This window comes from Branchiostoma floridae, chromosome 15 (assembly GCF_000003815.2).
Source record: "Branchiostoma floridae strain S238N-H82 chromosome 15, Bfl_VNyyK, whole genome shotgun sequence".
In the NCBI taxonomy this organism is placed as follows: Eukaryota; Metazoa; Chordata; class Leptocardii; order Amphioxiformes; family Branchiostomatidae; genus Branchiostoma; species Branchiostoma floridae.
The window spans coordinates 11,941,474-11,967,365 of record NC_049993.1 but is presented as its reverse complement, the minus strand read 5'-3'; the positions used below and the strand labels follow the sequence as shown (position 1 = coordinate 11,967,365).

At 39.5% G+C, this 25,892-nt stretch overlaps 1 protein-coding gene across 9 annotated transcripts in view; it reads left to right on the top strand.

Moving 5' to 3' along the window:
* LOC118431774 (dedicator of cytokinesis protein 7-like) overlaps positions 1–23,028 on the top strand; it is a 37,238-nt gene extending 14,210 nt beyond the window's left edge. For 5 of the 9 annotated variants that reach the window (XM_035843091.1, XM_035843098.1, XM_035843096.1 and 2 more), the window contains 31 exons: positions 263–349; positions 704–941; positions 2,127–2,285; positions 2,889–3,076; positions 3,901–3,969; positions 4,875–4,907; positions 5,474–5,575; positions 6,001–6,096; positions 6,506–6,646; positions 6,929–6,973; positions 7,631–7,744; positions 8,637–8,938; positions 9,291–9,594; positions 10,032–10,211; positions 10,828–10,969; positions 11,332–11,440; positions 11,931–12,159; positions 12,602–12,754; positions 13,338–13,496; positions 14,225–14,337; positions 14,540–14,603; positions 14,876–14,992; positions 15,611–15,754; positions 16,270–16,407; positions 16,744–16,878; positions 17,449–17,629; positions 18,266–18,411; positions 18,851–18,994; positions 19,503–19,609; positions 19,882–20,037; positions 20,528–23,028. In XM_035843091.1, the coding sequence (XP_035698984.1) occupies positions 263–349; positions 704–941; positions 2,127–2,285; positions 2,889–3,076; positions 3,901–3,969; positions 4,875–4,907; positions 5,474–5,575; positions 6,001–6,096; positions 6,506–6,646; positions 6,929–6,973; positions 7,631–7,744; positions 8,637–8,938; positions 9,291–9,594; positions 10,032–10,211; positions 10,828–10,969; positions 11,332–11,440; positions 11,931–12,159; positions 12,602–12,754; positions 13,338–13,496; positions 14,225–14,337; positions 14,540–14,603; positions 14,876–14,992; positions 15,611–15,754; positions 16,270–16,407; positions 16,744–16,878; positions 17,449–17,629; positions 18,266–18,411; positions 18,851–18,994; positions 19,503–19,609; positions 19,882–20,037; positions 20,528–20,564 (4,332 nt within the window). In that variant the 3' untranslated portion in view covers positions 20,565–23,028. The remainder of the gene's footprint in view (positions 1–262; positions 350–703; positions 942–2,126; positions 2,286–2,888; positions 3,077–3,900; positions 3,970–4,874; positions 4,908–5,473; positions 5,576–6,000; positions 6,097–6,505; positions 6,647–6,928; positions 6,974–7,630; positions 7,745–8,636; positions 8,939–9,290; positions 9,595–10,031; positions 10,212–10,827; positions 10,970–11,331; positions 11,441–11,930; positions 12,160–12,601; positions 12,755–13,337; positions 13,497–14,224; positions 14,338–14,539; positions 14,604–14,875; positions 14,993–15,610; positions 15,755–16,269; positions 16,408–16,743; positions 16,879–17,448; positions 17,630–18,265; positions 18,412–18,850; positions 18,995–19,502; positions 19,610–19,881; positions 20,038–20,527) is intronic. The other 4 variants (XM_035843099.1, XM_035843095.1, XM_035843094.1 and 1 more) reach the window with 3 other exon arrangements.
* Positions 23,029–25,892: the final 2,864 nt, after the last annotated feature.

The following is a 25,892-nucleotide window of genomic DNA, read 5'->3' as shown; positions in this document are numbered from 1 at the left end:
CCAAATTCAAAATCTATTCTGTTGTGAAATTGGGACAATTTAGCTAAGAGTCTTGAGTTCTTAGTTCTTCTAGAGCTCATTTAAGTGTTCTCTCTTTTACAATTTTTCTTTCAAACAAGCAAAATATAATGATATGGTATTCAAAAGGCTTTCATGCTATGCGAATAAGTTATTGCAGCACATGTACATCTCTTTCAAAAGACATATATATATAGTAAAAATTTACCAAAAGAAATTAATGATGATACCCCTCCCCATACAGGTGCAGCTGCCAGGAATGAAGTGGGTTGATGGACACAAGGGACTCTTCACTGTTACCCTACATGCTGTGTCATCAGTCCATACACAGGTACATTTATTTTGTACTTACATAACATAGGCTTCAAACCATGAAAAAAACAAAAGTAATTTTTTGGGGGGTGATTTTTGCTGTGATCTCTTAACTGCAAATTTACTGCATTGCGAATAAGCTTGAATAAGTGCTGCCAATGTATTACTACTGTGCAAGGTACATGTACAACTCCCTTGAAATAAAATCACCAGGAAAGGAATTTACTGATGAAAAGTATTGAATGCTACCTGAAATTTCCAACTGTTTCCAAAATCATATCTGGTTGCTTGGATAACTGGTGCATGGTGTATCTTATTACCTGGATATCTAACCTTCATCTACAAATTTATGGAATGTTCATCTGTTCCCCAGGACCCGTTCCTGGACAAGTTCCTGAGCCTGTGCCATGCTGTGGAGGACACGAACCGTGTGCTACCCACCAGGATCGGGGAGGTGCGCATCCAGGAGAGTAACCTGGAGCAGGAGCTGAAGAACAGTGTGCAGGCCCTCAGTCAGGCCCAGCCAGAACCACTGGTCACTTTTCTGTACCTCATCCTGGACAAACTCATCAGTCTCATTGTGAGGCCTCCCATCATAGCTGGACAGATAGGTAGGTCACTTTCCTCTACCTCATCCTGGACAAACTCATCAGTCTCATTGTGAGGCCTCCCATCATCGCTGGACAGATAGGTAGGTCACTTTCCTCTACATCCGTCTCATTCTGGACAAACTCGTCAGTGTCATTGTCAGGCCTCCCATCATCGCTGGACAGATAGGTAGGTCACTTTCCTCTACATGTGTCTCCTTCTGGACAAACACATCAGTCTCATTGTCAGGCCTCCCATCATAGCTGGACAGATAGGTAGGTCACTTTCCTCTACATCCGTCTCATTCTGGACAAACTCGTCAGTGTCATTGTCAGGCCTCCCATCATAGCTGGACAGATAGGTAGGTCACCTTCCTCTACCTTATCCTGGACAAACTCATCAGTCTCATTGTCAGGCCTCCCATCATAGCTGGACAGATAGGTAGGTCACTTTCCTCTACCTCATCCTGGACAAACTCATCAGTCTCATTGTCAGGCCTCCCATCATCGCTGGACAGATAGGTAGGTCACTTTCCTCTACATGTGTCTCCTTCTGGACAAACTCATCAGTCTCATTGTCAGGCCTCCCATCATAGCTGGACAGATAGGTAGGTCACTTTCCTCTACCTCATCCTGGACAATCTCATCAGTCTCATTGTGAGGCCTCCCATCATCGCTGGACAGATAGGTAGGTCACTTTCCTCTACCTTATCCTGGACAAACTCATCAGTCTCATTGTCAGGCCTCCCATCATCGCTGGACAGATAGGTAGGTCACTTTCTCTACATGTGTCTCATTTTCCAGCCTCCCATCATTGCTGGACATATAGGTAGGTCACTTTCTTCTACATGTACATGTGTCTCATCCTAGACAAACTCATCAGTCTCATTGTCAGGCCTCCCATCATAGCTGGACAGATAGGTAGGTCACTTTCTCTACATGTGTCTCATCCTGGAGTCACACGTCACTTTCCTCTACTTGTGTCTCATGGACAAACATATCAGTCTCATTGTCAGGCCTCCTATCATAGCTGGACAGATAGGTAGACAGAGTCAAGCTAAAGTTTGATGGATTTTTAAAAAATCTGAGCACAGCCTAAGTCCTCTTCGTTTGAAATGCTAGTGGCTTTGTTTTGGGGCATACAAGTAAATATGTATATCAGAGAGTATTTTGCAATATGAATGTATTTATCAAATTGTTTTATTCCAGTGAATGTTGGTCAGTCGTCCTTTGAGGCCATGGCTCAGATCGTGGCCAGACTGCACACCATGCTGGACTCCCAGGATGCACATGGGCGTAACTCCCTCCTGGCATCGTACATCTCCTACGTCTTTAGTACGCCACAAGTGGACCAGTCCATTTCTCCAGGTACAGATCACCTTACCTTAGGTCTTAGATCCTCCCGCTACTTTGTTGCCTAGGTTGACAGATAGAACAGTTTCCCCCATAGGTCACTGCCATGTGCTCCGGTGTGTTTCATGCTAGTCTTTTGCCAACGTTTTGGCTGGTATGATGAAGAGGGCACATGTAACTTTGGGTTTGGTAATCCTCTCTGTTGTGTACCTTGTATCACTAACTACAACTAGTGATTTCAGCACCAAGGACAGATACGACAGGACATTTTCAGCAAACCATAATTTCTACCGTGAGGGCTGTCTCCAGCTTTTTTTTCTGTCCCACTCATTGTTTGGGACCCCATGTTGTTGATTTTCCTTATTAAGCATGTCATTTGGAGCTCATGAAAATAGACTTTCAACAATTTCATCTCATGAAGTTCAGATCTTTGGGATGGATGGGGTAATATTTCATTTCCATCCCAACAAGCAAAGTTCCATCCTGGGTCAGAGGGATGAGTCCTGGAGACAGCCCTGGTCGTGTACCTTTTAGTTTCAAGTTCATGTCATAGATTAATGTGATGTGTTATCTAAAATGTAAGAAAATCATTGTAATATTCTCTGTCATTTTCTGTAGGTAGTTCACCCGGCAACATGCCTAGCGGCATGGCAGGGCCAGGAAGTTATGCCACCATCAGTCGCTCGGGCATGACCCGTCCGAAGAGCCTCAACTTGATGCCGCAGCACCGCAACCTGAGTAACAGTGACCCTGACCTGACAGCGACCCCCAGCCCTGATGAGGAAGTGTCAGATATCACTGGCAAGGTCAGGAGGAGTAGCTGTAACAATACAGACTTTTACTCTCAGTATTCTTTCTGTTGTTTAAATGTTACCATACTTGATCAGTATTATACATGCGCCAAAAAGCAGTTACTCAAGCAACTGGATATGATGTTGGAAATGGTCAGACGTTTTACACAACATTTGTTTGTTTGTTTGTTTGTTCTTTATTTAACCAGGGTAGAGCATGTCGCCTGACGGCGTTTTTCAAAGCCCCCTGGGGGGAGAACCCCGAACATAAATAATATATTAAGTTCAACAGAAAACAAATCAACTTCATTCACATAATCATACATCAAGTTCTATGAAACCAAAATCCGTTGTTTTTCGTCAGTGACAATGGAGAAATCTTGTTGGAGAGGATTTTTGTCTCCTAGCTATGAATTGATATGCAAAAGAAACAGTCAAACATTTCCAAAATCATGTCCAGTTGCTTGAGTAACTGCTTTTTGGCGTATCTTATTACCTGAATGTCTAACCTTCATCCAAGATAAATGGCTGAACAAGCATCAGTGTCAATATAGAAATGTATTTTTGTTTCTAGCTGAGCCATCATAACATTATTTTTTGCTTATAAATATTCAGTTGACTATATTGAGTTATTCTTTGTGCTACTTTTCAGTTATATATGATTTCAAATTATGCTAAGAATTATCATGATAGCTCTATTATTTTATGCAGATAAACATAAGCATGTCACAATTTCTAATTGTCTCTTTCATTTGTTTGCATTGCATTTGTTTTTGCTCATAGTAGTTTGGCCTTTTAGTTTGATTTTCTTTCTGTTGCTGTTTGTGTGCTGTATGTAGGGGTTTATGCTGGATAGGTCTCAGAGCGCAAGGTTCACAGACCGGCGGGGAACGTTACAGTACTCACAGGTGCTCTGTCTGAAGTGGTCTTAAGGGTTGTCTTTCCTTCCATACTCTTCTAATAACTCAGTTTCCATACTAATCTTCCTTTGATGCTTGGTCAGCCGCTTGTATATGTCAAGCAACAACCCTGGCATACCAGCCTGCCATTTGCCACTTGTTACCACATTATACTCCCCCTCTTGTTGGTGGAGGGAAGGTTGCTAACCAATCACATTGCCCCTTCACTGAAGGCAGAGATATGATTGGCTAGTCATTGGTTGTGCTTATACAACAAGAGAATAGGACACAGGCTAGTATGGCAGGCTCATTGCTTGACCTACAAGCAGTGCTCCTGGCATGAGAGTATGACACTAGTGATCATTCTCATACCATTCTCATGATGGAAAAATGTTCACAATGAGTTAGAAACTTTACGTGCTGTGCAAAGAATATTTTGTGCATCTGTTAATGGAGCTGTTACATTTGCTATACACAGTTTATTAAATTGAATGTATTTCGGCCAGATAGGACTTAGTCAATATTCATGGCACCAAAGAAAAAATATGGCATTGAAATTTTTACTAGGGTTTACTAACATGTGAAATTTGTGTGTGGATGTTACTAACATCTAACATTACTATTACATCTACATCTTTTTTTGGCACACATCCATTTCTTCTTGTGTGGTATTCCTAACACCCTAACTTGTCAATGATTATTTGGTAGATGACAACAAAATATGTTTTGCTAACTATAATAGTAAAAAAATTAGACTCATAATCAGCAAATACAAAGGGAGAAAGTGAAAAACCATTCCTTCTTTTTGATTTCTTGATTTGCTTTTCTGTATTTTTTTTCTGCTTTTGACTCTTAACCTTGTTCTTTATTCTGTACTTTGTTCTTTTCTGTTCTGTTTGCTCCTATGCTTACAGACTCCTCAAAAGAGAAGAGCTCGGAAACGACGGGTAATATTTCCAGCTGGGGTGGCATCTCGTACCTTTATGTAGTGCATCTTTAGGAAGCTTAATATGTTGTGTCCTTTTTTTCTCTTGCAATATATAGCTGCCCTGTCCTGTTAAGATTCCTACATTAATGATCCCTCTGTGACATCGACAGAATACATGAGTACCAATATGTTGATGTACATTTTGCAATTCTTTATTTCTATTACCAAAACTACAGATCATTTCCATTTTGGTCATAGTTCTGTGGTTAACACTTACATGTAGCAATATAGCTTCTTTGTTGATGTGTTATTATACTAATAGAGCTTTTATCATAGACTATCTTTAGGTGTTTTGCTAACTTTTATTTTTGCATTGTGTATTCTTTTTGATGCAAACATTAAGTACAATGATTTTCTATCAGCAGCTTTTTTTATCACTATATTACTCTGCGTAGTAGATTTGCAGAGGTAGGGACTTGATATCATCATTCTAATAGCCATAGACTCTCTTAGACATGAAATGGTAGTGACATTTACAGGTTCTGACCAATGACATGATTTCATTTTGATTGATGGCACTTTCAGGGCCAATCAGAACGGAGCCAGCTGCGGGCCAGTTTCCGACAGTCCATGGCTGAGGGCAGCCCCAAGGTGGAGGGGCTGGGAGGGAGACTGCCAAACAAGAAGGTGAGATCATACTACACTTATTAGTTGATATATGTTTATCAATATTGAACTTCCTTACAGTGTAGTCACATTTGTAATACTAGTAGTAGTTAAGTGTAAGCTTTTGTTGTCGTATTTTTTTCAAGCAGGAATGTGACAAAACCATTTAGGATATAAGACGGAATTTTTGATACAGCTGAAATTTGTATGACTATCTCAAGAATGCGATTGTTTAGTGTTCATATGACAATCATATGAGGATTTGATCGTGCTCTTAAAGTAAACGTAGATTTAAAAGGAGAATGATAGTGTAGCTACCGTTCTTACAATAGCTATGCTGAAAGCACACAGGACAAATCACCTGACTTCTGAAGTTGAATATAGTTTAGTCCCAAATGGCTTCTATCCTGATATTACATATTTTAATCGTGTTTCAATCTTAACAGATTTTCCATGAGGAGCTCGCCCTACAGTGGGTAGTTTCGAGTGGCTCTGTGAGAGAGCTGGCCTTGTCGCACTCATGGTTCTTCTTTGAGTTAATGGTGAGTAATACCTTTTTCTATTCTAAAAAAGTCTAAGATAAACAGTGAACTAAGTTTACATTTGGATATGTTTAGGCACATACATGTACATGTAAGTTGTTTATATCATTGTAAAGGTTAAGCTATAGCTATATCCAGGTTTTGGCATGTTCTATATGATAATTATGAATTGTCACCTGCATCGATATCCCCGCAGTTGTCAGTCAGACTTTCTCACTGAAGAGCTAGTCTTGAACTGGTCATGACAGAGAAGACAGATACTATTTATAGGTGCATTGTACAATGTACTGAGGAAAGTCAGCTTGGTCTTATCAACAAGCACAATGAACAGTGGACCATGGCTTAATGTCCAAATTTTTGAGTGAATAAACCAATCTACTACTACTAATGTATTCTCATGTCTATACAGGTGAAGAGTATGGCACAGTACTTGGCTGCCACAGACAAGCTGGACACGCCCAGGAAAATGCGCTTCCCTGAGCGTTTTCTTGATGATGTGTCCGCGCTGATCGGTATGATGACTGGAGACATCATCGCCAGATACAGCAAGGTCAGGAGTATGCTTAATGATAAATAGAGTTTTGACTTTGCTTTTATACCACAAAATCGTGTAAACTTTTCTGGGCTTATTACAGTTACTGTGATGTAAATGAAGTCTGTGAAAACACAGGGAAGTGGCTGTGATGGTGGATAATACCTCAGATTTTATGAGAGCTATAAGATAATATAAATATATTATTTTCAAATCTTTTCAAATATTTGCATGTAATCTACTTGTCTATGATTGGAACTTCAAACTACAGTGACTGTACATGACATGTGTATTTTCCAGGCTGAGACAATACTACAAAGGACACACCCTGATCACTATTATAGCGTGAGACAAAATCAACACAATCATATTGGGATGTTCATCCTTCTGCTCAGTCCATGCCTTTTCTACACATTTTTGCGTTCACTAAATAAAGAATAGGCAAATTTTCCTGTAAAATAGATGGTTGCAAACTTGCAATCATAATTTGCAAGTAGTCCGACAATAAACCAATTGCACAACCAGTGTATGGACCTACATGTAGTGTCCAGAAAATGCAAGCAAAAATCTTGCAATCTTAGATTTACCACATTGTCATTTACTGTTTCTGCTATGCTTGTCTTTTGGAATCATGCCATTTTGACAATAAAAATTTGGCCTCCTAAATGTCTTTGATTCTCTCTTATGATAGAAGTACTATAAGACAATATAATCTTAAGTCAGTTGAATGAAAAGGCTTGAATTTGAAGCAGAAGGATACATAGTCCACTCTTGGACTCAAGGTGACTAACATGTAATAATTGGTGACAAAGACATGTGTCACTGTATGATGCATGATTCCATGTCTTTATCAAAATTTCCTCAAAGTTTACTACATACAGTACCATGCTGGAGAAGGGTTTCCATTGGTACAAGGTTTTCAGGTGAAAGTAACATGTTCACAAAAAGCATCAGTTTTGTGGTGTCCTTTTTACATAAAATGTGAAAATGTTTCCATTTCAGGATCTACAGTTGATCCAGCACCTGAATGCAAGCCTGGCATTCTTTCTGACTGACCTGTTGTCACTCATGGACAGGGGCTTCGTCTTTAATCTCATCAAGACTTACTGTAAACAGGTAGGACTTAGGTGTATTAAGGTGTCATCTAGTGTCTTATTTAATTCTGGAGAATTGTAGATCAGTGTTATCTTGTATGTATTCCCAAACATATATCTGGTGTTCATGTTACATTGTAAACTGTACATCAAATTTTACATTGTACATATGTGACATTGTATTATGTGAGCAAGTGTAACAAGGTATCAAAAGAGGAGGGGCCTGTATCATACACTGTCTGTAGTAAACATTGTAAGCAATTGTTGTACTGTCATGTATATTTTGTTGTTACAGTATCAGATATGTAATATTTATCTTCAGAATGTAAGTCCTACAGCGCATGTATGTGCAATGTTCATGTACGACTTTGGTTGACTGTTTACATTATGTGTGTCTTTGTTTCTGTTTTTAGCTCTGTTCTCTCTCCATGTTCTTTCACATTTTCGCTCTCAGCAATGGTCTCCTGGTCAGTCCTGTGATTTCTCTTTCTTTTTTCTTATTTTTTTCTATCCTCGCTGCTTGTTAATCATCCTTTTGATAAGGTTAGCCTGTAAACCATCTCACAGTTTTGAGTGCATGTGCAGTCATGTTGCATTGTGGTGTAGGTCAAATTTCAGGGTCCCTTTGCCAGTTAACAATTCTCACTTGTCTAGATGTTCTTGCAAGATGACAGAAGCTTTAAGCAATGAGAAAAGTCCTTACAAAAGAGTGCAGTACCCGTAAGGGCAGCAGCGTTTTTGCAAAAGCATCTAGACAAGTGGAAATTGTTCGCTAGCAAAGAGATCTTGAACTTTGACCTAGACCATAATTCATCAGCACTGCACATGCATACACAGAACTGTGAAATGCCTTATCCTCAGCTGCATCAGCAGTTGTTACTTCTAAGTAATTGACAGCTTGTTGTCCTTACCAGGTATCAGGAAAGATTGCTTCGCTGGCCAATTCCACGACTTTAACCACACTTAAGCTGGAGTTCCTACGAATCATCTGCAGCCACGAGCACTTTGTCGTGCTGAATCTCCCGTTCATCGCGCCGGCTTCCCGTCCCGCATCCCCGTGCCCGTCCATCTCCAGCTCGACATCGCAGAGCTCGTACATCTCGAGCAGTACGGTGACAGACAAGGGCGCGGTGGGGGAACTGTCGGTGGAGTTCAGACAGCAGCACTTCCCTGTGGGCATGTTGTTGTCAGAGCTGTCAGTGGTTCTAGATGGGGAGTGAGTATATGTCCATTGATTTACACAAGGCTAACTTGTTCTCCATTGCAGAAAAAATCCCTTTACAGCCAAATGTCTGGATCGTGATTTCAACACTTAACCGTTTCCCAAATCATATCCAGTTGCTTGAGTAATTGCTATCTGTCGTATCTCACTACCTGGATATGTCTAACCTTTTTCAACATATAACACATTGATTTTATTTCAATATTATATTTTCACTGGAAATCAATCCGTAGATTTGAATACAGCTTCACTGAGGTGTCCAATTTCATATTTGTCCGATCAGCAGTTATATTTCATCAGGCAAATGGATTTGTCCGACCCTGTGTTAACACCTGTTCTCCTTCAGGAACCAGAACCTCCACCGCCAGGCCATCAACGCCGTGCTGAACCTCATCGCCAGCCACGACTGCGACCCTCGCTTCTCCGACCCCGAGATCCGCTCCCACGTGGCCAAACTCTACCTGCCCGTCATCGGGATCGTGCTGGACAGCCTGACCCAGCTGAACGACGGGACCACGGAACAGAAGAACAACAACAAGGCACAGGAGGAGCAGCCCGCACCCATCAGTCAATCTGTTGCCATGGCGATAGCAGGGACGTCAGTGTACCGCCCAGCGTCGTCATATTCACTAGACACTATGGGACAACAGGTATAGGAACAACTACCAGCCAGAGACAATATGACAAACTTAAATGTCAGAAAGATTCTCTGCAAGGGTGAAACATCTTGTTACTGTATTGCTTTCACAAGCCAAGTTGCCCATGTCAGTGTTTAAAAGTTCAATATTTTTACTAGAACAGTTTTAGAATATATCTCATTGCCAACAAGCACAGTAGGGGAATCCTTATTAGACAGTTATGATTTGCTAATGTTTGGTGTGACAGGTAGTTTTGTGTACTACATAGCTGGTGTGTCATACTGATGTGTGGTTAATTTTATTGTCAAGCCACCAGACAGGTGAAACTTCTGTTGGTATTGAAGTCTTTGATACTGGACAAAGTGATTACAAGGAAGTGCCCAGCAAGGAACAAGAAAGAAAAGGTAGCAAAAGTCTATCTTTTAATGTTTAATTGTCTTTTCTTCCAGAGTCGCTCATCTACCCAGCTGACCCAGGAGTGCACCCGTAACCTGCTGATGTGTTTCCTGTGGGTGATTAAGAACCTGGACCGCCCCTTCCTCAGACTGTGGTGGTCGGAGATGCCCTTCATGAGGCTCAGCCATGTGCTGGAGGTGCTGATGGTCGCTGTGTCATGCTTCGAGTACAGGGTAAGGGGACTTTTGTGTTCTGTGTAACACCATCAACGCTAGTGCTAGGAAAAAGTCTGCCAACAAAGCAGCACGGTCATGTAGGCCCTGTTGATTTCATTATATGGATGATATCCTTTGGAACCCCAAAACTGATGAGGGCATGTAAATAAAATAAAGTTTGGCCCCCACAAAAAGTTATTATAAAATCTAAGTGGTCAGGTAGGTTGAACAATTAATGACTAAGGTATGGTATGCCGAACAATAGATTCTTCATTTTTGTTATTTCACATCTTCTTCTATGACCTTGGAATTCACATTGGCATTCAATATGACATAAGAATATGTTTCTGCTATTTTTTGTGCAGTCTACTGCATAGATTTGCTCCTTTTGCAGCTGCTTTGTAAGGATTACAGAATGTATACAACATGTTTTTTTTAAGAAACCGGCTTTGTAAGAATGCGGATTTACATAGCCTAGTGCTTCCTTTGCATGATTGATACCCAAGCAGTTGTGGGAAAGAGTACAGAAGTTTACCAAACAATGCTAACAGTGTCCCAGCTGTAGTATTATCTGTACCTACATTTATATTCTTCCAATCTTAACACAAGTCCATGTATTGTTATCCACAACCAGGGAAAGAGGAAACTGAAGAATCTGTCCTCACACTCCTTCAAGAAGTCTCAAGACGTTAAGAGTCGTCTTGAGGAGGCCATCCTGGGGGGAGTCGGGGCCAGGAGCGAGATGCTGATGAGAAGGAAAGTCAGCGGACTGGGAGGTGGGTGTCTTAGTGATGAGCACAAGGTCAAGTCAAGGTTGTTCAGGGCTAAGTGAACAGCCTGTTACCTGCAATATGTGATCCATTATACCAGGCCTAAGAATAAAAAGTTTTTTAGCTCTCAAAGTTGGAAGTAGTGTCTACAATTTGTATAATCTCAAATATCTTTCTTCAAGTTTCTTGTTTGTATTTTGTGTCTTGTTCTTGAGATTCAAAGGACTGTGAGCATGAGAGTTGAAAATCTGCAATATATTACATTATTTTGTGTATCACAGCATCAATTAATTTGAGCATATCACAGTATGAATGTGTCTGATATCTGTATGAATGTGTCTGCTTTAATCTGTTGAACAAACCTACAGTCCCAGCTGGAGTGACCTCTCCCACTGCTGGAGGCATGGCTGCTGATACACGCCTCAGGTGGAGGAAGGACCTCACACACTGGAAGGAACTCTCAGAACAGGCAGACAGGTTTGTACTGAGGAACTGATAAAGATGTAGAGCAAAGGATAGAATGTTTGTAATTGTAAAAATGTATTGAATTTTGTGGATTTACTTTGCAAAGTTTGGATGTATTTCATGTATTTCATCGCTGTGATGGGTAAAAAAATGCAATGTTAAAAGTCATCATCTGTGACAGGAAGCTGTATCATAATGGTTGTGTTCCTCAAGGATTCATGTTTGGACCACTTTTAAAACTGTTTGTCATTGAGAGGACAATCATGAAGGCCCACAGCAGCTGACCATTTAAGCTGTACATCATGAATTAAGTTTGCACACTGTAGATTAACTAGTAAACAAATATGAAGGTGTACTATGTGTATTTCAAGTAGTTTGAGCTGAGTAAAAGTTGTAAACACAAAAGTCATACACAAAGGAAAAAGTGATGTTGAGTTCCCCAAGGATATGTGCTAGGACCCCTTGAAGACATTACAAATACAAATCATGATTTTTTTTACAGACCGAGGGACACAGAGAGTCAGGCCTTCATGCAGGGTAACCTGGCAGCCGAGGCTAACATGATAATCCTGGACACCCTGGAGCTGATCGTACAGACTGTGCTGGTGTCAGACTCCCTACAGAGTCTCCTGGGCAGTGTGCTGAGGGTGCTTCTCCATTCCCTGGCCTGTAACCAGAGCACATATGTGCTGCAGAACCTGTTTGCAACTCAGAGAGCCATTGTCTTCAAGGTGAAATGCTGATATTTTAATCTATATGTATGTACAACTTACTCACTGCCAATGTTATTTTCTGCAATTGGTTCTAAAATTTTGAATAATGATGTTGAACTGAGAAATTAAAAACTTTAAGATTCAAGAACATGTCTAAGAGTATGCAGATTGGTGTGTGTAATATATTACTGATGATATCTAACGTGGTTCCATATGTGTTGTGTACATGTTGTACATGTAGTTCCCAGAGTTATTGTTTGAAGAACAATGCAGACCAGTGTGTGATATTTAATACCAGAGGTATGTGTGCAGACTGGTGTGATTGTATACAACACTTAGTGATCGTAGCTAACATGGTTCCATACTTGTTGTGTAGTTCCCAGAGCTGTTGTTTGAGGAGGAGACAGAACTGTGTGTGTACCTGTGTGATATCTAACATGGTTCCATACATGTTGTGTAGTTCCCAGAGCTGTTGTTTGAAGAGGAGACAGAACAGTGTGCAGACCTGTGCTTGCGGCTGCTGCGACACTGCAGCTCCTGTATCAGCAACACTCGCTCCCACTCCAGCGCCTCACTCTACCTGCTCATGAGACAGAACTTTGAGATTGGAAACGTGAGTCAAACAGTTGAAATATTGCCTTTTGTATTTTGTATTATGTTTGTATGGTGTAATGTAGTCTGTGTGACACAAACTCTGCTGTCCAGGTTTGTAACTGGCCCCTCCCCTAGGAGGCTGGCGGATGTTGGGCGGGCTGCTATAAGCGAGATTAAATCAGGCTATATATAATGAGGTAAATTATTAACCTAAAGTCATATAAAGTTTCTATCATTTTATGCAACTTTCCATGGTTATCATGAACATATCACTTTTGGACTCTAATCTTCTGATGTTACTTTATCTCTAGGAATTTCCTTTTTCTATACTAATACATGCACTTCATCACAATTAACTATTGTGTAACTGTGTGTCAATCAGTCCTTTGACTTAATTCTCTGCATACAGACAAGTGTAAAACTAAAGCTTTGTGTCAACCAAAGCAGACTTTGTGTTTGGTATGATATGTAATATACTATACACGTATGTATATTATTCTTAATATTCCCCAATCATCTGGTAGATTCATTCCAGTGATCTTACAAGCATATCCACTCAAGCTTATGGTTTAATCATTCCCTGTTGCTGTTTTGTTTCCCAGAACTTTGCCCGAGTGAAGATGCAGGTGACGATGTCCCTGTCGTCCCTGGTGGGTTCCTCCCAGTCCTTTAATGAGGAGTACCTGCGCAGGTCACTCAAGACTATCCTCATGTACGCTCAGGAGGACGCTGAACTACAGGGGACCACCTTTCCTGAACAGGTACTTGTGTATGTGTGTCTCTATACGAGTGATCACTGTTGTTTATATGCGGGGTATTCGGCGGTTGGTGCCTACCAGGACGTCAGCAGATTGGATTGAAAATTGACATTTAAATTAGCGGATCAAATTACCGGTTAATATGTAAATTAATCGTTTGCCAAACACCTACTTTTTGCCTACCACTGCGTCACTGTGACATCATCGCGATCTCTCGTATAGATCACAGTTGTGATAGTGGCCACCTCTGCATTGGGGACATCTGATCATTGTAACCATTTTTGTGTCAGTTTTTTTTTTTCTCTGTTGAGTCCAAGCATTAAGAATGTCTGTAGCGGCCAGTAAAATACATGTTTTTGTTCCACAATAAAGTAATATTTTGGAAAATTATGAATACTTTTTGTGTAAAAACTCATGTTTAAACTGCTTACCTTTGACAAAAAACTTGTTCACTTCAACATGCTGATGTTTGTTTGTTCATGTTACTATGGTGGTTACAGATGCGAGACCTTGTGTTTAAACTGCACATGTTCGCTGTAATGTGCTGATGTTTGTTTATGTTACCATCATGGTGATTGCAGGTGCGAGACCTGATGTTTAATCTGCACATGATCACTGTGCTGATGTTTGTGTTTATGTTGCCATGGTAATTGCAGGTGCGAGACCTGGTGTTTAATCTGCACATGATCACTGTGCTGATGTTTGTGTTTATGTTACAATGGTGACTGCAGGTGCGAGACCTGGTGTTTAATCTGCACATGATCCTGTCAGACACAGTGAAGATGAAGGAGTTTCAGGAGGACCCTGAGATGTTACTGGACCTGATGTACAGGATAGCCAAGGGGTAGGCTCCACATCGTACCAGTACTTGTGTACTGTTCTGTGTTTTCTTCAACTCTCCTTATTGACATTTTTTACAAGAAATCATTGCTTATGTCTGTCATGGTCTTTTCTTTTGCTCAAAGATTGACCATGTCATTGAGATTTTTTCTTATTGTGTATTTTAGAGCTTTGCTGACAGTTGTACTTTTATTGTTTTCCTGCAGGTACCAGAATTCCCCTGATCTCAGGCTGACATGGCTACAGAACATGGCTGGCAAGCATACAGAGGTAGTCATGTTGGATTGTTCTCAGTCTGTATATGCAACAAAAACTTTTCAAGGGTTCAATAGCTGTTAAATATTTCCATGTTTATCGTGTAAACTGTTTTCTGTTTTTGTATCCAATCTTCTTGGTAGTCATCAGCATTTGAAGTACAAGTGAATACAAATACCCCGGTATATTACTGCACTCTCAGGTCTTTGGCTTGTTGGTAAATGGTTAACCAAACCAGAGACATATGTTTTTCTGCTACTGATTCCTGTACAACATATTTTCCACAGAGAGGAAACCATGCAGAGGCAGCCCAGTGTTTGGTACACTCTGCAGCGTTAGTGGCTGAATATCTCAACATGCTGGAGGACAAACCCTACCTGCCCATTGGCTGTGTCTCCTTCCAGGTATGCCCCCTTGCTGAATCTGCAAAAACTGCAGCAAACTTACCTGCCTGGCTTGATATCTGATATGTAGCTATTCATCCAGTATTGGACAGAAACCTTCAGACACCCTCAGTTTAGCAACTCCGATGCTGAACTGCACAAAGTAGAAACTTTTAAAGGGTTCCAACCTAAGCTTTAGCTATTTTGGGGAGACCACACTCTTAAGAAGTACAGTAGATGAAAATTGTTGCACCGTTATTAATGTTAATTGACTTGAATTAACTGGTATGTGGAACACATTACACTCCTTTATGTTTGGGAATGCATTGTTGATAATCTCTGTATATTATGTAAATGATTACATGTGGAACCACATCTGTAAGCAGTGACCCCTATAGCTGCAGTGCAATGTGAACCAGTCACCCAGAGTTACCCAGAGGAAGGTGACAGACGGTTACTGAAATGTTGATGGAAGTACAGTTGATTGTTTGTAAAGAGTCTGTTTATTCAGTGACATACATGATGAAACTATTCACAGATGTTTTAAGTTAGTCTATTAATCATCATTACCAGCATATATTTTGTAGATGAGCTTCCTTGATATTGTAGACATCTATTGTACTTTATTGCACATTGCAGAATATCTCGTCCAATGTCCTTGAGGAGAGTGCAGTATCAGATGATGTGGTATCCCCAGATGAGGAGGGGATCTGTACAGGGAAGTACTTCACAGAGCTGGGGCTGGTGGGGCTGCTGGAACAGGCTGCCTATGCCTTCTCTATGGTGAGAATAGTCTTATCATTTAGTATACATGTGTGAAGTTTAATTTTAAGTCTTTTCAGGCCTAGAACATTGATGAATGAAAAATGATTCAAGGCAAAGAAGAAGTTAACAAAGAGGTGGAACAAAAATATTTTGTTGATTGGTTTGGATTAAGTTTTACAGGTGAAAGTAAAGCATTACTGAAGCAAAGTTATGGCAACCTGCCCTTGTTGTGTACATGTACATGTATGTTTGGAAGGAGCAACTTTGGCTTGAAAATTTTTATGCTATACGTTAGATTTTTTTGCTTGTCATGTACTACATTTTTTTGTACATTGCAATGTATAATGGGAAACATTTGATACATTGTACATTGAGTTGTTTTGAAATTTTTTTTAATCTAACTGTTAAACAGGTAGTGTCTTTGATAGATATTTTACTAAGCATAAAACAAGGAATTGGCAAGAGATAGTAGGCAATGCTGCAAATAAAATACACTGAATTTTTTTTCATATTGTACGATGTATTTTTTGAAGGCTCAAATGTACGAGGCCCAGAATGAGACCTATAAGATCCTGATCCCCATCCACGAAGCTGAGAGGAGCCACAAGAAACTGGCCACCATCCATGGTAAACTACAGGAGGCCTTCCAACAGATTATCAAACAGGACCAGGTAAGAGCTACATGTAGTAGTATCATAATTGTTTTTATTTATCTTCATTGCACTCATTAAGTACACCATTTGGCTGTAACAATATAGAATTGCAGTAGAGTAGCAGTACTTTCCCCAATACAGAATCTAACTCACTCACTCCTCACGTGCAAGTGGTAAATCCTCTTTAGGTATAACATACATTGTACCTCTGACTTTATGTCCCAGCTGAGAGGCATTTTCCAAAAACACAACATTGGAGACTGCTTGGGATCCAAACCCAGAACTTTCATACAAATGAATTCTATTTCATTAGCCCTAACTACAAGACCACCTTGCCACTTGTGTTTTCTTCAGGCTGGGAAGAGAATGTTCGGCACGTTCTTCCGAGTGGGCTTCTATGGCAGCAAGTTTGGAGACTTGGACGGGGAGGAGTTTGTGTACAAGGAGCCGGCCATCACTAAACTCCCTGAGATCGCACACAGGCTGGAGGTAAGGTTTCATAAGGAATGGATACAGTACTGTCTGGCAGATATTTATGTACTGTGTACTTACAAAATACACAATCCAAGTGATGCACATGTCCATATATACATTTGTGTGACCATTGCAGTCTTTGTATCATGTAAATCCATGTACAAATGTGTGTAAAAATTTTCCATATACACTGTAATATCATTACGTGTTACGAGGTTTTTTGTACTCTCCAAGCAGAAGGTTGGTGGGAAAAATTGTGACCTTTTCCTTTCACCAGGTTGGTGGGAAGGCCGGTCAAAAAAAAAATTATGAAAGGAATGGGTCACGATTTTTCCCACCAACCTCTGCTTGGAGAGTAGTATTTTTGATGTAAATAAAAAAGAACCCTTGGGATTCTGGTTGTATACACTACAAAGAATTATAGTTTGATATGATGGTGTACAAAAGATGTTTTGGAATTTCTGCTTGCTGCATCCAAAATGTTGTTAACAATGATTTTTAGATGTGTGAGGAGTTTCTGATTTTCCTACCCACGGTAAATGTAAGATCTTAACATCTGTTATTTCTTTGTGTTTGTCCCTGCAGAGTTTCTATGCAGACAGATTTGGCCAGGATCTGGTGGAGGTGATCAAAGACTCCAGCCCTGTGGACTCCTCCAGACTGCACCCCAACAAGGCGTACATCCAGCTCACCTACGTGGAGCCGTACTTCGACCTGTACGAGATGAAGGATCGCATCTCATACTTCGACAAGAACTACAACCTGAGTCAGTCATTTTTCTGTCTTTTACTTTCTACTAATTCTAATGTCTTGGGCACAAAAAAGGTTAAATTTATCATATCTATGAGTATTCTATTATCATTTTTAATCATAATCAACAGGAGCGTGTTGTTGTCACTATAAAGATGAAGAACGGCTCATACAAAACATGTACATGCAAATAATATGTAATACTGAAAAAAAGAATGTATCACATCACAGTTACAATCTGGCCTTGTACTGTACCTGCTATGATATGTACTGTTGAAATAAAAAAGAATGATTTCCTATAGAGCATGGGATCTAGGCATGGGGATCTATTGAGTGATATTAGTATTGAGTTCTCTTGAATTTAAAGCTTTTCCCTGTAATAGTGTTCCTTTTGCAAAACCAGTTAAGAAGTACCAATTATCATTTCTCTGGCATATTGAATTTGAAGCAAAAATCTTGTCAAGAGGGCTGAGGAGAAAACTATTTAGCATCTGCCTATAATCACCATCTGATGCTGTTTGTACCAAAATGCAGGCTTCTCACACATTATCTTATTGATTTTACAGTCTAGCTTTATTTTTCTTTTATCCAAGAATTGGTGAGGGCCTATTTTAGATTTTTCTAATGATAGTATTCTGTTTTGGTACCACAGGACGGTTCATGTTCGCCACACCCTTCACAAAGGACGGGCGCGCCCACGGAGAGCTGACGGAACAGTACAAGAGGAAAACCATCCTCACCACTGCCAACGCCTTTCCTTATGTCAAGACCAGAGTCAGCGTCATCTACAGGGTGGAGGTATAAAGTTCCTGACACCTATCAAAAGAGGTTTGGGAGGGGCATGCTAAGCCATTTACGTGTAACAGGCTTTTAGCCTGAGGCATGTGTTATGGTGTCATCTGGATGCACTTTTCTTAAAATAACAATAAATTGGATGCACTTAGTCTAGACACCCTTACACTGGGGAGTAGGTCCTCTGAGAAGCATGAAATTCTGATTGACCAGGGATGTCACTAAGTCATTTGTGGTCACAGTCATCTGTCCTGACCTCTCTGACAGTAATTTTGGCCCTCGGGATACCTTAGAATGCACCATTTTCATTTTAAATTCTTGAAAACAAAATGGAAGGTGGATGCACCAGGACCCCTCTACAATAGTCACACCTATATCACCCTTGTCTCATAAAACTTGTTTAGAACCTTACTTAAGTTTGTTTTTTTGTTTCATTTTTGCCCAGATTGTCCTGACTCCAGTTGAGGTTGCTATAGAAGACATCCAGAAGAAGACAAAAGAGTTGTTCCTGGCCACAACTCAGGACCCTGCCGACCCCAAGATGCTACAGATGGTACTGCAGGGGTGTATTGGTACTACTGTGAACCAGGTAGGGAAACACTTGGGACAGCTACTGATAAGTGTATTGGATACCCTAGATAGAATATGCCTGCATTCCTGCTACGTGTAAAGTAAACTCTGTTGGCTACCCTTGGTCCTGCTACCCTGGTCCCCAAGGTCCTGTTTTGGAGACTGTCTCAAGAACATGTTGAACACCTGGATATTTGTGGGTGTACCATGGGGATTACTGATGCTGTATTAAGAAATCTCTTTAATTATATAGATTTACTGTTCTTTTAAGGCCATGGTATCTAGTGGCATTTTAAGAGTTGATGTTACATTTTACAATGTATGTTTATAGGGGTAGAAGGCCAATTAGGGAATACAATACTAAAGTGCAACCAAACATCAAAAAAGCAGTGTGCATGTACTACATTGTATGCCATTTACCAAAACATTTTGTGTAAGTCAGTTTGTTCTTGCCAACTTCAAGACTTAGTACAGAACTGTATGATTGTCCATGATGGTTTACCAGTTCTGTGATTCTGCCTCCACAGGGCCCTCTAGAGGTGGCCACTGCGTTCCTGACCGACCTGCCTGATGACTTGTCTCTAGCCAAACACTACAACAAACTCAGGCTCTGTTTCAAGGACTTCTCTAAGAAGTGGGTTCCACATGTGTTTTTCGTGTTCCCTGCCTTTGAAGTAATATGATTAGATAATAGTGTCATATTTTATTGGCATTATCAATGAATGCGAAACTTTGCACTTTCATCTTGAAAAAAATTCTTCTTAGTTTTGGACAAGCTTAAGGTAAAATGTTTAATATGTGACCTCTCCTTATAATCTTTATTTTCTATTCACAAAAAGACTATCTGGAAGTAAAAATCCTTCAATATTGCAGACCAACATGTTGTTCATTTGTCTTCTTGTTTAGATGTAGCGATGCCCTGAAGAAGAATCGCAGTTTGATCGGCCCCGATCAGAAAGAGTACCAGCACGAGCTCGAGAGGAACTACCGGCGCTTTGTGGAGCGACTCATGCCATTGGTCAACGACAAACGGATCATTAACATAATGAGGAACACCCGAAGGTGAGGTGCATGTATGTCAGCTTGCAGTGCCGCACCGCCTGTACATGCACTTGTTAGTTTCACTTGTGGCGTGAAATGGTAGACTTCTGCTGTAGTGAAGTTTGATGCTTGAAGTATGCAGTATACTACATGTATGTGCTAAAGAACATGCTTTTCTGTACCAAAAGATAATTAGAAGAATACTGCAGCTGTGTTCTTCAGTTGTGTGGTATTTTGTAGTTTCTGTAGAATTTCACTTGTAGTTTAATAAGTAGAGTTCAGCTATAGTGAAGTTTGAAGCTAGAAGTATGCAGCAAACTAGTAGACATGTATATGTGCTGTAGAACAAGCTTTTCTGTACAAAAAGATATCATTAGAAGAATACTGCTGTGTGGTATTTTGTAGTTTCTGTAGACTGTAGTCATAGATGTAGATGCTTCTTTTGGTTGCCTAGATGTTTTCCTAGGGAAAAATGTTTCCTTTGTTACATGAAATGAATTTTTCTGCACAGAGATGCAGTTACTGGCTACAGAAAGACGACAGTGTAGACTGTGGTCCAGCCCAGGAAGACAATAGATGCCTTTATACATGGCAGGGAAGTGAAACGTTGCCTTCAGAACTGTCACACACATTTGCACACAACAGCAAACTTCATGATCACCTATGCAGTGAGGTAGCCAGAGAGCTGTAATATATCGTGCCTGCACTGGGGGCTGTCAAAACTTCTGCACAATAGACCAATCTGAACTGTCAATCAAAATTAGCAGCTCAACCAATAAGAGCGTGTCTATACATTGGTCAAATTTTTGCATTTCCACATTTTGTCTGTTGTGCACCTTTCTGGAATGTGCAGTCCCCTAAACTATGCAGAAATTCATGGAATCACAACAAGTTTCTTAAGGATTTACTAGTATTAACTGTGCCTAGAATGTAAGACTTCACTGCAATTCTAATAGAACTCCGGTCTGTAGATACAAATGTTTGAGAGCAAGAGCATTTCATTAGCTCTAAGTCAGCCGAATGATTAAGGGAAAATGCCTCAATCTTTCAAGGTTTGGATGAATGGTTATGGTGACACTATAAACTGCTATGGACGCTTCTTTTGACACAATGTTGTGTCCAAGAGTAATACCTTTGAAAGTACAAACATTGGAACGATCCATGCAAACAGTGTCCCACACTCCTGTAGTATAAGGATAAACCCATTGAAACCTTTTTTCAGGGGGGGTCTTTTCTTTTGACATGGGAATATAGTATGACTAGTACCCAGTAATACAAACACAGGTCAGGTTCATGTATACTAGTATGGCCATCCATGGCATCATGGTGAATTATTCCTATCCCTGTGGGAGTCTATATTGTATATTGAGGTACAGGTATGATTTATGATGAGATTTGTTTATGACATATAAACTTCTGTCTGGTACATTATACATCAGCAAATTGAATATGTGTCAGGTTAGTTGATGGTACAAAATGTAGAAGGTTTTGACAAATGTGTGTCTTTTCAAGTCTGTAATTCACGTTATTCATTGTTCACAATTTACTAGTATAGTGTGCTACAGACAGTTGTCATAATAGATTCTTGAAAGTTTCCTGTTATACAGCTGTGAGTTCTGTTATGATTTATGTTTATTGTTTCCATTTGTGTCAAAACCTAAGGATATGATTTTTGAATCAGAATTCTTTCCATTCCCATTGTATATAATACTACTGGACCAACTAAATACTAACTGATAAATAAATTAGTATGTGCTTTAATACATTTGTATATCACGCATGTTGCATAATATTGTGCATCTCTTGCAAGTTGTTGTTATGAATTTGTTTGATGTGGAACTTACTCCAGTTTAAGTCTTTTTCTTCTCCATGTTGACTAAAACAGTAAGAAGCAATGTATATATACAATGTCATGTATTTAGAACTAGTTGATAGCTCTAATTAGAAAGCTATTGTTTGTTACAAAAATGTAATAGTATTTGTTTTGTTTTGTGGCAGCTAAATGTAACATAGACTGTGTTTGCAAACTTTCATTATGAGTAATAGGCATGCTTTGCTCTTAAGACACATATGATTAAAACTAGCTGTACTTCATTTGTATTTACATGTACCCTTTTGATTGATTTTCCATATGCTTTAGTATTACTAATCATATACTGATTTCAAGAAATATTGGTAGGGAAATACCCATGTATGAAAAGGAAATACAAATGTATTAGGTACAAATGTATTAGGTACTAAAATAGGGTTAAGTATGTCAAGTTCTACCTTCAAGATTATTTGTCTTTGAGTACTATCAATATGTAGACTGTACAATGTATATTTGGTACTGTATATTGTTTCTTTGACAAACTTGTTTAGTATCATACTTATAGTATATTATTTTCTTTGAGAAGCTTTACATTAAATGTATTAAAAATGTGTGAATGCCCAGGATAGACACCTACTCTTACAAGACAAAAACTCCAATTCTGCACCTGTACTCAAGCAATTTAGATAGCACTAATGTATAACTAGAAGTAGTCAATAGACTGATATTTGCACAATATACCATGTCATTTATCCAATGACTAATACATTGTATATCAAAATCTGCTGCTTAGGTGCATGACACATCTACATGAGAGAAAATATATCTTTTGAGAACCATGTCAGAGATGGCACACAGACAAGTTTAGAGTGCGGTGTGGTACCATTTCTGAAAATAAAGCAACCAGATATGGCAGACTTCACCCCATTCATGTAGATCAGATGGATAGCCAGAAAGACACACCCAAATCAAACACATTCTCAGGCCCAAGTATTGTACTCTTTGCACCTACTACTTTACATACATAGGTACCACACCTTGCTCTCTGTCTCTTCACAAGCTGCTTGTAGACGATGCCTTGAGACCCAGTGAAGAATCTTAGATGCCTTTCTCATCTCGCTGTCCTTCTCAACACTTCAGTCAGTGATGTACTACTTGTTCACAGGCTGCAGGAATAAACTAATAAAAACATTTGTAAAACACTAAAGGTCTGTGTGATTCATTTGGAGTGAGTCTATTGAAAAGTGTAAAATGATATTTGTCATATGCTTTTATGTGGGCTGACCTGCATTAAAGATGATGATGTAGATAATTATTTCCATTTTTCCATGATTTGCTTGAATGGTGCTGAGATGGAAATTCTATCTTCGGTAACTGTTGACAGAAAAATTGTACATATATTTAAGGAGGTTGAAAAGAACCTCCTTGGTATATTCAAAGAGGTGGAAGTGGAACTCAGCCTAAGTTCTAAGCAATTATTTGATATAGTCACAGCGGTATCTAGCGGAGTTTGTACAAACTGCAGTGAGAAGAAGCACTTCCAAGGTATGAAAAGGTCCTTGCAAAGTCCACGCCGGTGGAATACAACTACAGTTTTGTAAGTCGAGAGGACCCCCGTGGCTCGGTCAGGTAGTGGGCCGTCCGCAGGCATTTAGTCCACGCGCTTATAGTTCACGTCTGCAAAGTCCACGCCAGTTGAATTTTGACTTTTCATTATTAGACCCCAAGCCTGCCTGTGGACGCGCCAATACCATACCCAAGCCATGGAGTTCCTCAAGGTTTTAGTTGTATTCACCTTGCTTGACCGTAACTTCCGTGGTTGTGTAAAACCAACCTGATGAAACTATTCACGGATGCCGACTCGTTGACAGATATATTTCCTGCAAGGGTATAACTTACTATAAAGCATGTTTTGGTATACATACATAACGTTATATGCATATGCCTTTCCTAGTCTTTTGATATATACGTGTAACGTTATAGATAGATAGATAGATAGATAGGACGTGTTGTAGACTTTTTCTGTTGTTCATTGTTGTTTATATCTTTGACACTGATCACACACAGAAGCTGATGAACAGTCAAGTAAAAGGCCAAAGTTTCTAAAGAAAAATCGGGCTGTATCTCCAAGCAGATGTTGGGATGAAAGATTGTAATATTTTCTGAGTGACGGCTGGACTTCTCTGGCAGTCCCTTACCCCATAATCGCAGATGAATAGTTGATTTAAAGGCCAACGTTATGAAAGGAAAACGGATAATGCCCATATATATCCTTAAAACACTCAATACATACAAGACATGATGTGTACATGAATGTAGGTGGCGCTTCCACGGGTGGACATGGTGTTTCAGGGGCTCCGCGCGCGGCGCCTAAAATGGAACCTTTCTATATCAATTAGTGTCTTGAAGGTCATTCTAGATGTATGTAAACATGTCTTGACCAAGTTGAGCGAATTTTCACGGTTTTAAAGTTTAACCTCTTGTATGTATTTACATTTTCCATGTCGGAACTATATACCCTAAATGGGCCCAATCTGCAGTACCACTCCCGACCGCCTCTTGAAAAGAGGCTAAAACGACCGTCAAATTGCTAGATTTTCGTCTTTTCGGGAATGGGGAAATCGTGAGAGACTCTCAAAGAGGTTTCAATTTTTAGGCATATTTGATGTTGTTTTCGAAAATACGATCATTTCAAACTAAGAATGACAATATTCAAGAAATTTCACAAATAAAACCATGGGTATTAGGTCATAGATGACATAATTACAGCAATAGAAGTAGTCGAGTGCACAATGAATGACTGAATGAATGAAATTTTATGTACATGCCCTCTACACTCACGTTCTGAAGGGCTACCACATCAAAATTACATTTCTATTTTGTGAAACAAGAAGACGTTGAACGAAGAAAACGGGATCCTGATGACTGTTTGTTGATCAATAGATGCAATTTTTCTTTCAAACTTACTGTAAGTCGTGTGGATTACTTGTGGATGCAGTTATCATAATTTATAATTTATCCAAAAGAAGTTGGCGTTCAATTCTGCAAAGAGATGCGAGATTTCATCCAATCAAGTCAGATGTGTTTATTGTAAGACACCTTTTTGTATATGTATTTTCTATATGTATGTTATGACATGTAGGTGTAATTTGTGTAATTGACTAGTTGTTCCTATTGGAACGTATATGTCTGTTGTTGAGATGTGAAATAAACCACAAGTAAAACTCTCGGAGTCGTGCCTGATAGCAAATTCAGAAGCCCGTTTCAGTATATTGTTTCATACTTTTTGTTTAAATACAGTTTCTAGTAACTGTGTTTGACATATTTTTGGCAAGATAAACCCTTAAGGAATGTAAATATACATTTACATTCCGCATCAAGGGGTTTGATGAGTAAAGTATCTTATGTTTCTGACCAGTGAAGTACTTCAAGTTTATTGTAGTTACGGTTATGCTGATGTTTTGACATTGTCGAGAATTTCAAAGATGCACCTAGCTTTTTAACACCAAGTTCGCAAGTTAGGTAAACAACGATAGAACAGTCTTTCGACAAAGTAACATGTCATAGAAACATTCACGAGCAACAGTTTTTCTAAAGCCAAAACATCTTGTCAAAGTCTTTAACTGACTTCGCCATGATGAATGACACGGAGAGTTTAATTTGTGGTTTATTCTTCAGCCGTAATAACAGAAATACACATTTCTTGTTGAACAGCTTATTCATTACATAAAACTACACAGATATATCATAACACGCATCAATGTGCCTTATATATGATACATCTGACGCTAATTGATAAAAGCTAGCATCTATAATCAGAACCCAAAGTTGTCACAGATGAGTTATGATAATGACCCGATATACTCACTATCCATCAGACTTAACTACCAGTTTCTGTCACAAAACGTAACATCATTTATCCGACATTTGATTTTGAATTTTTTTGCAGTCAACAAATTAGACATAAGAAAAAAAATCTTGTAGTTAATGTTGCTCTCCTTTCATATCAGCTTTTCCCGTTACATTCATTCTGTGTTCCTGTTTTCGCAAAAAAATATTTCCAAAT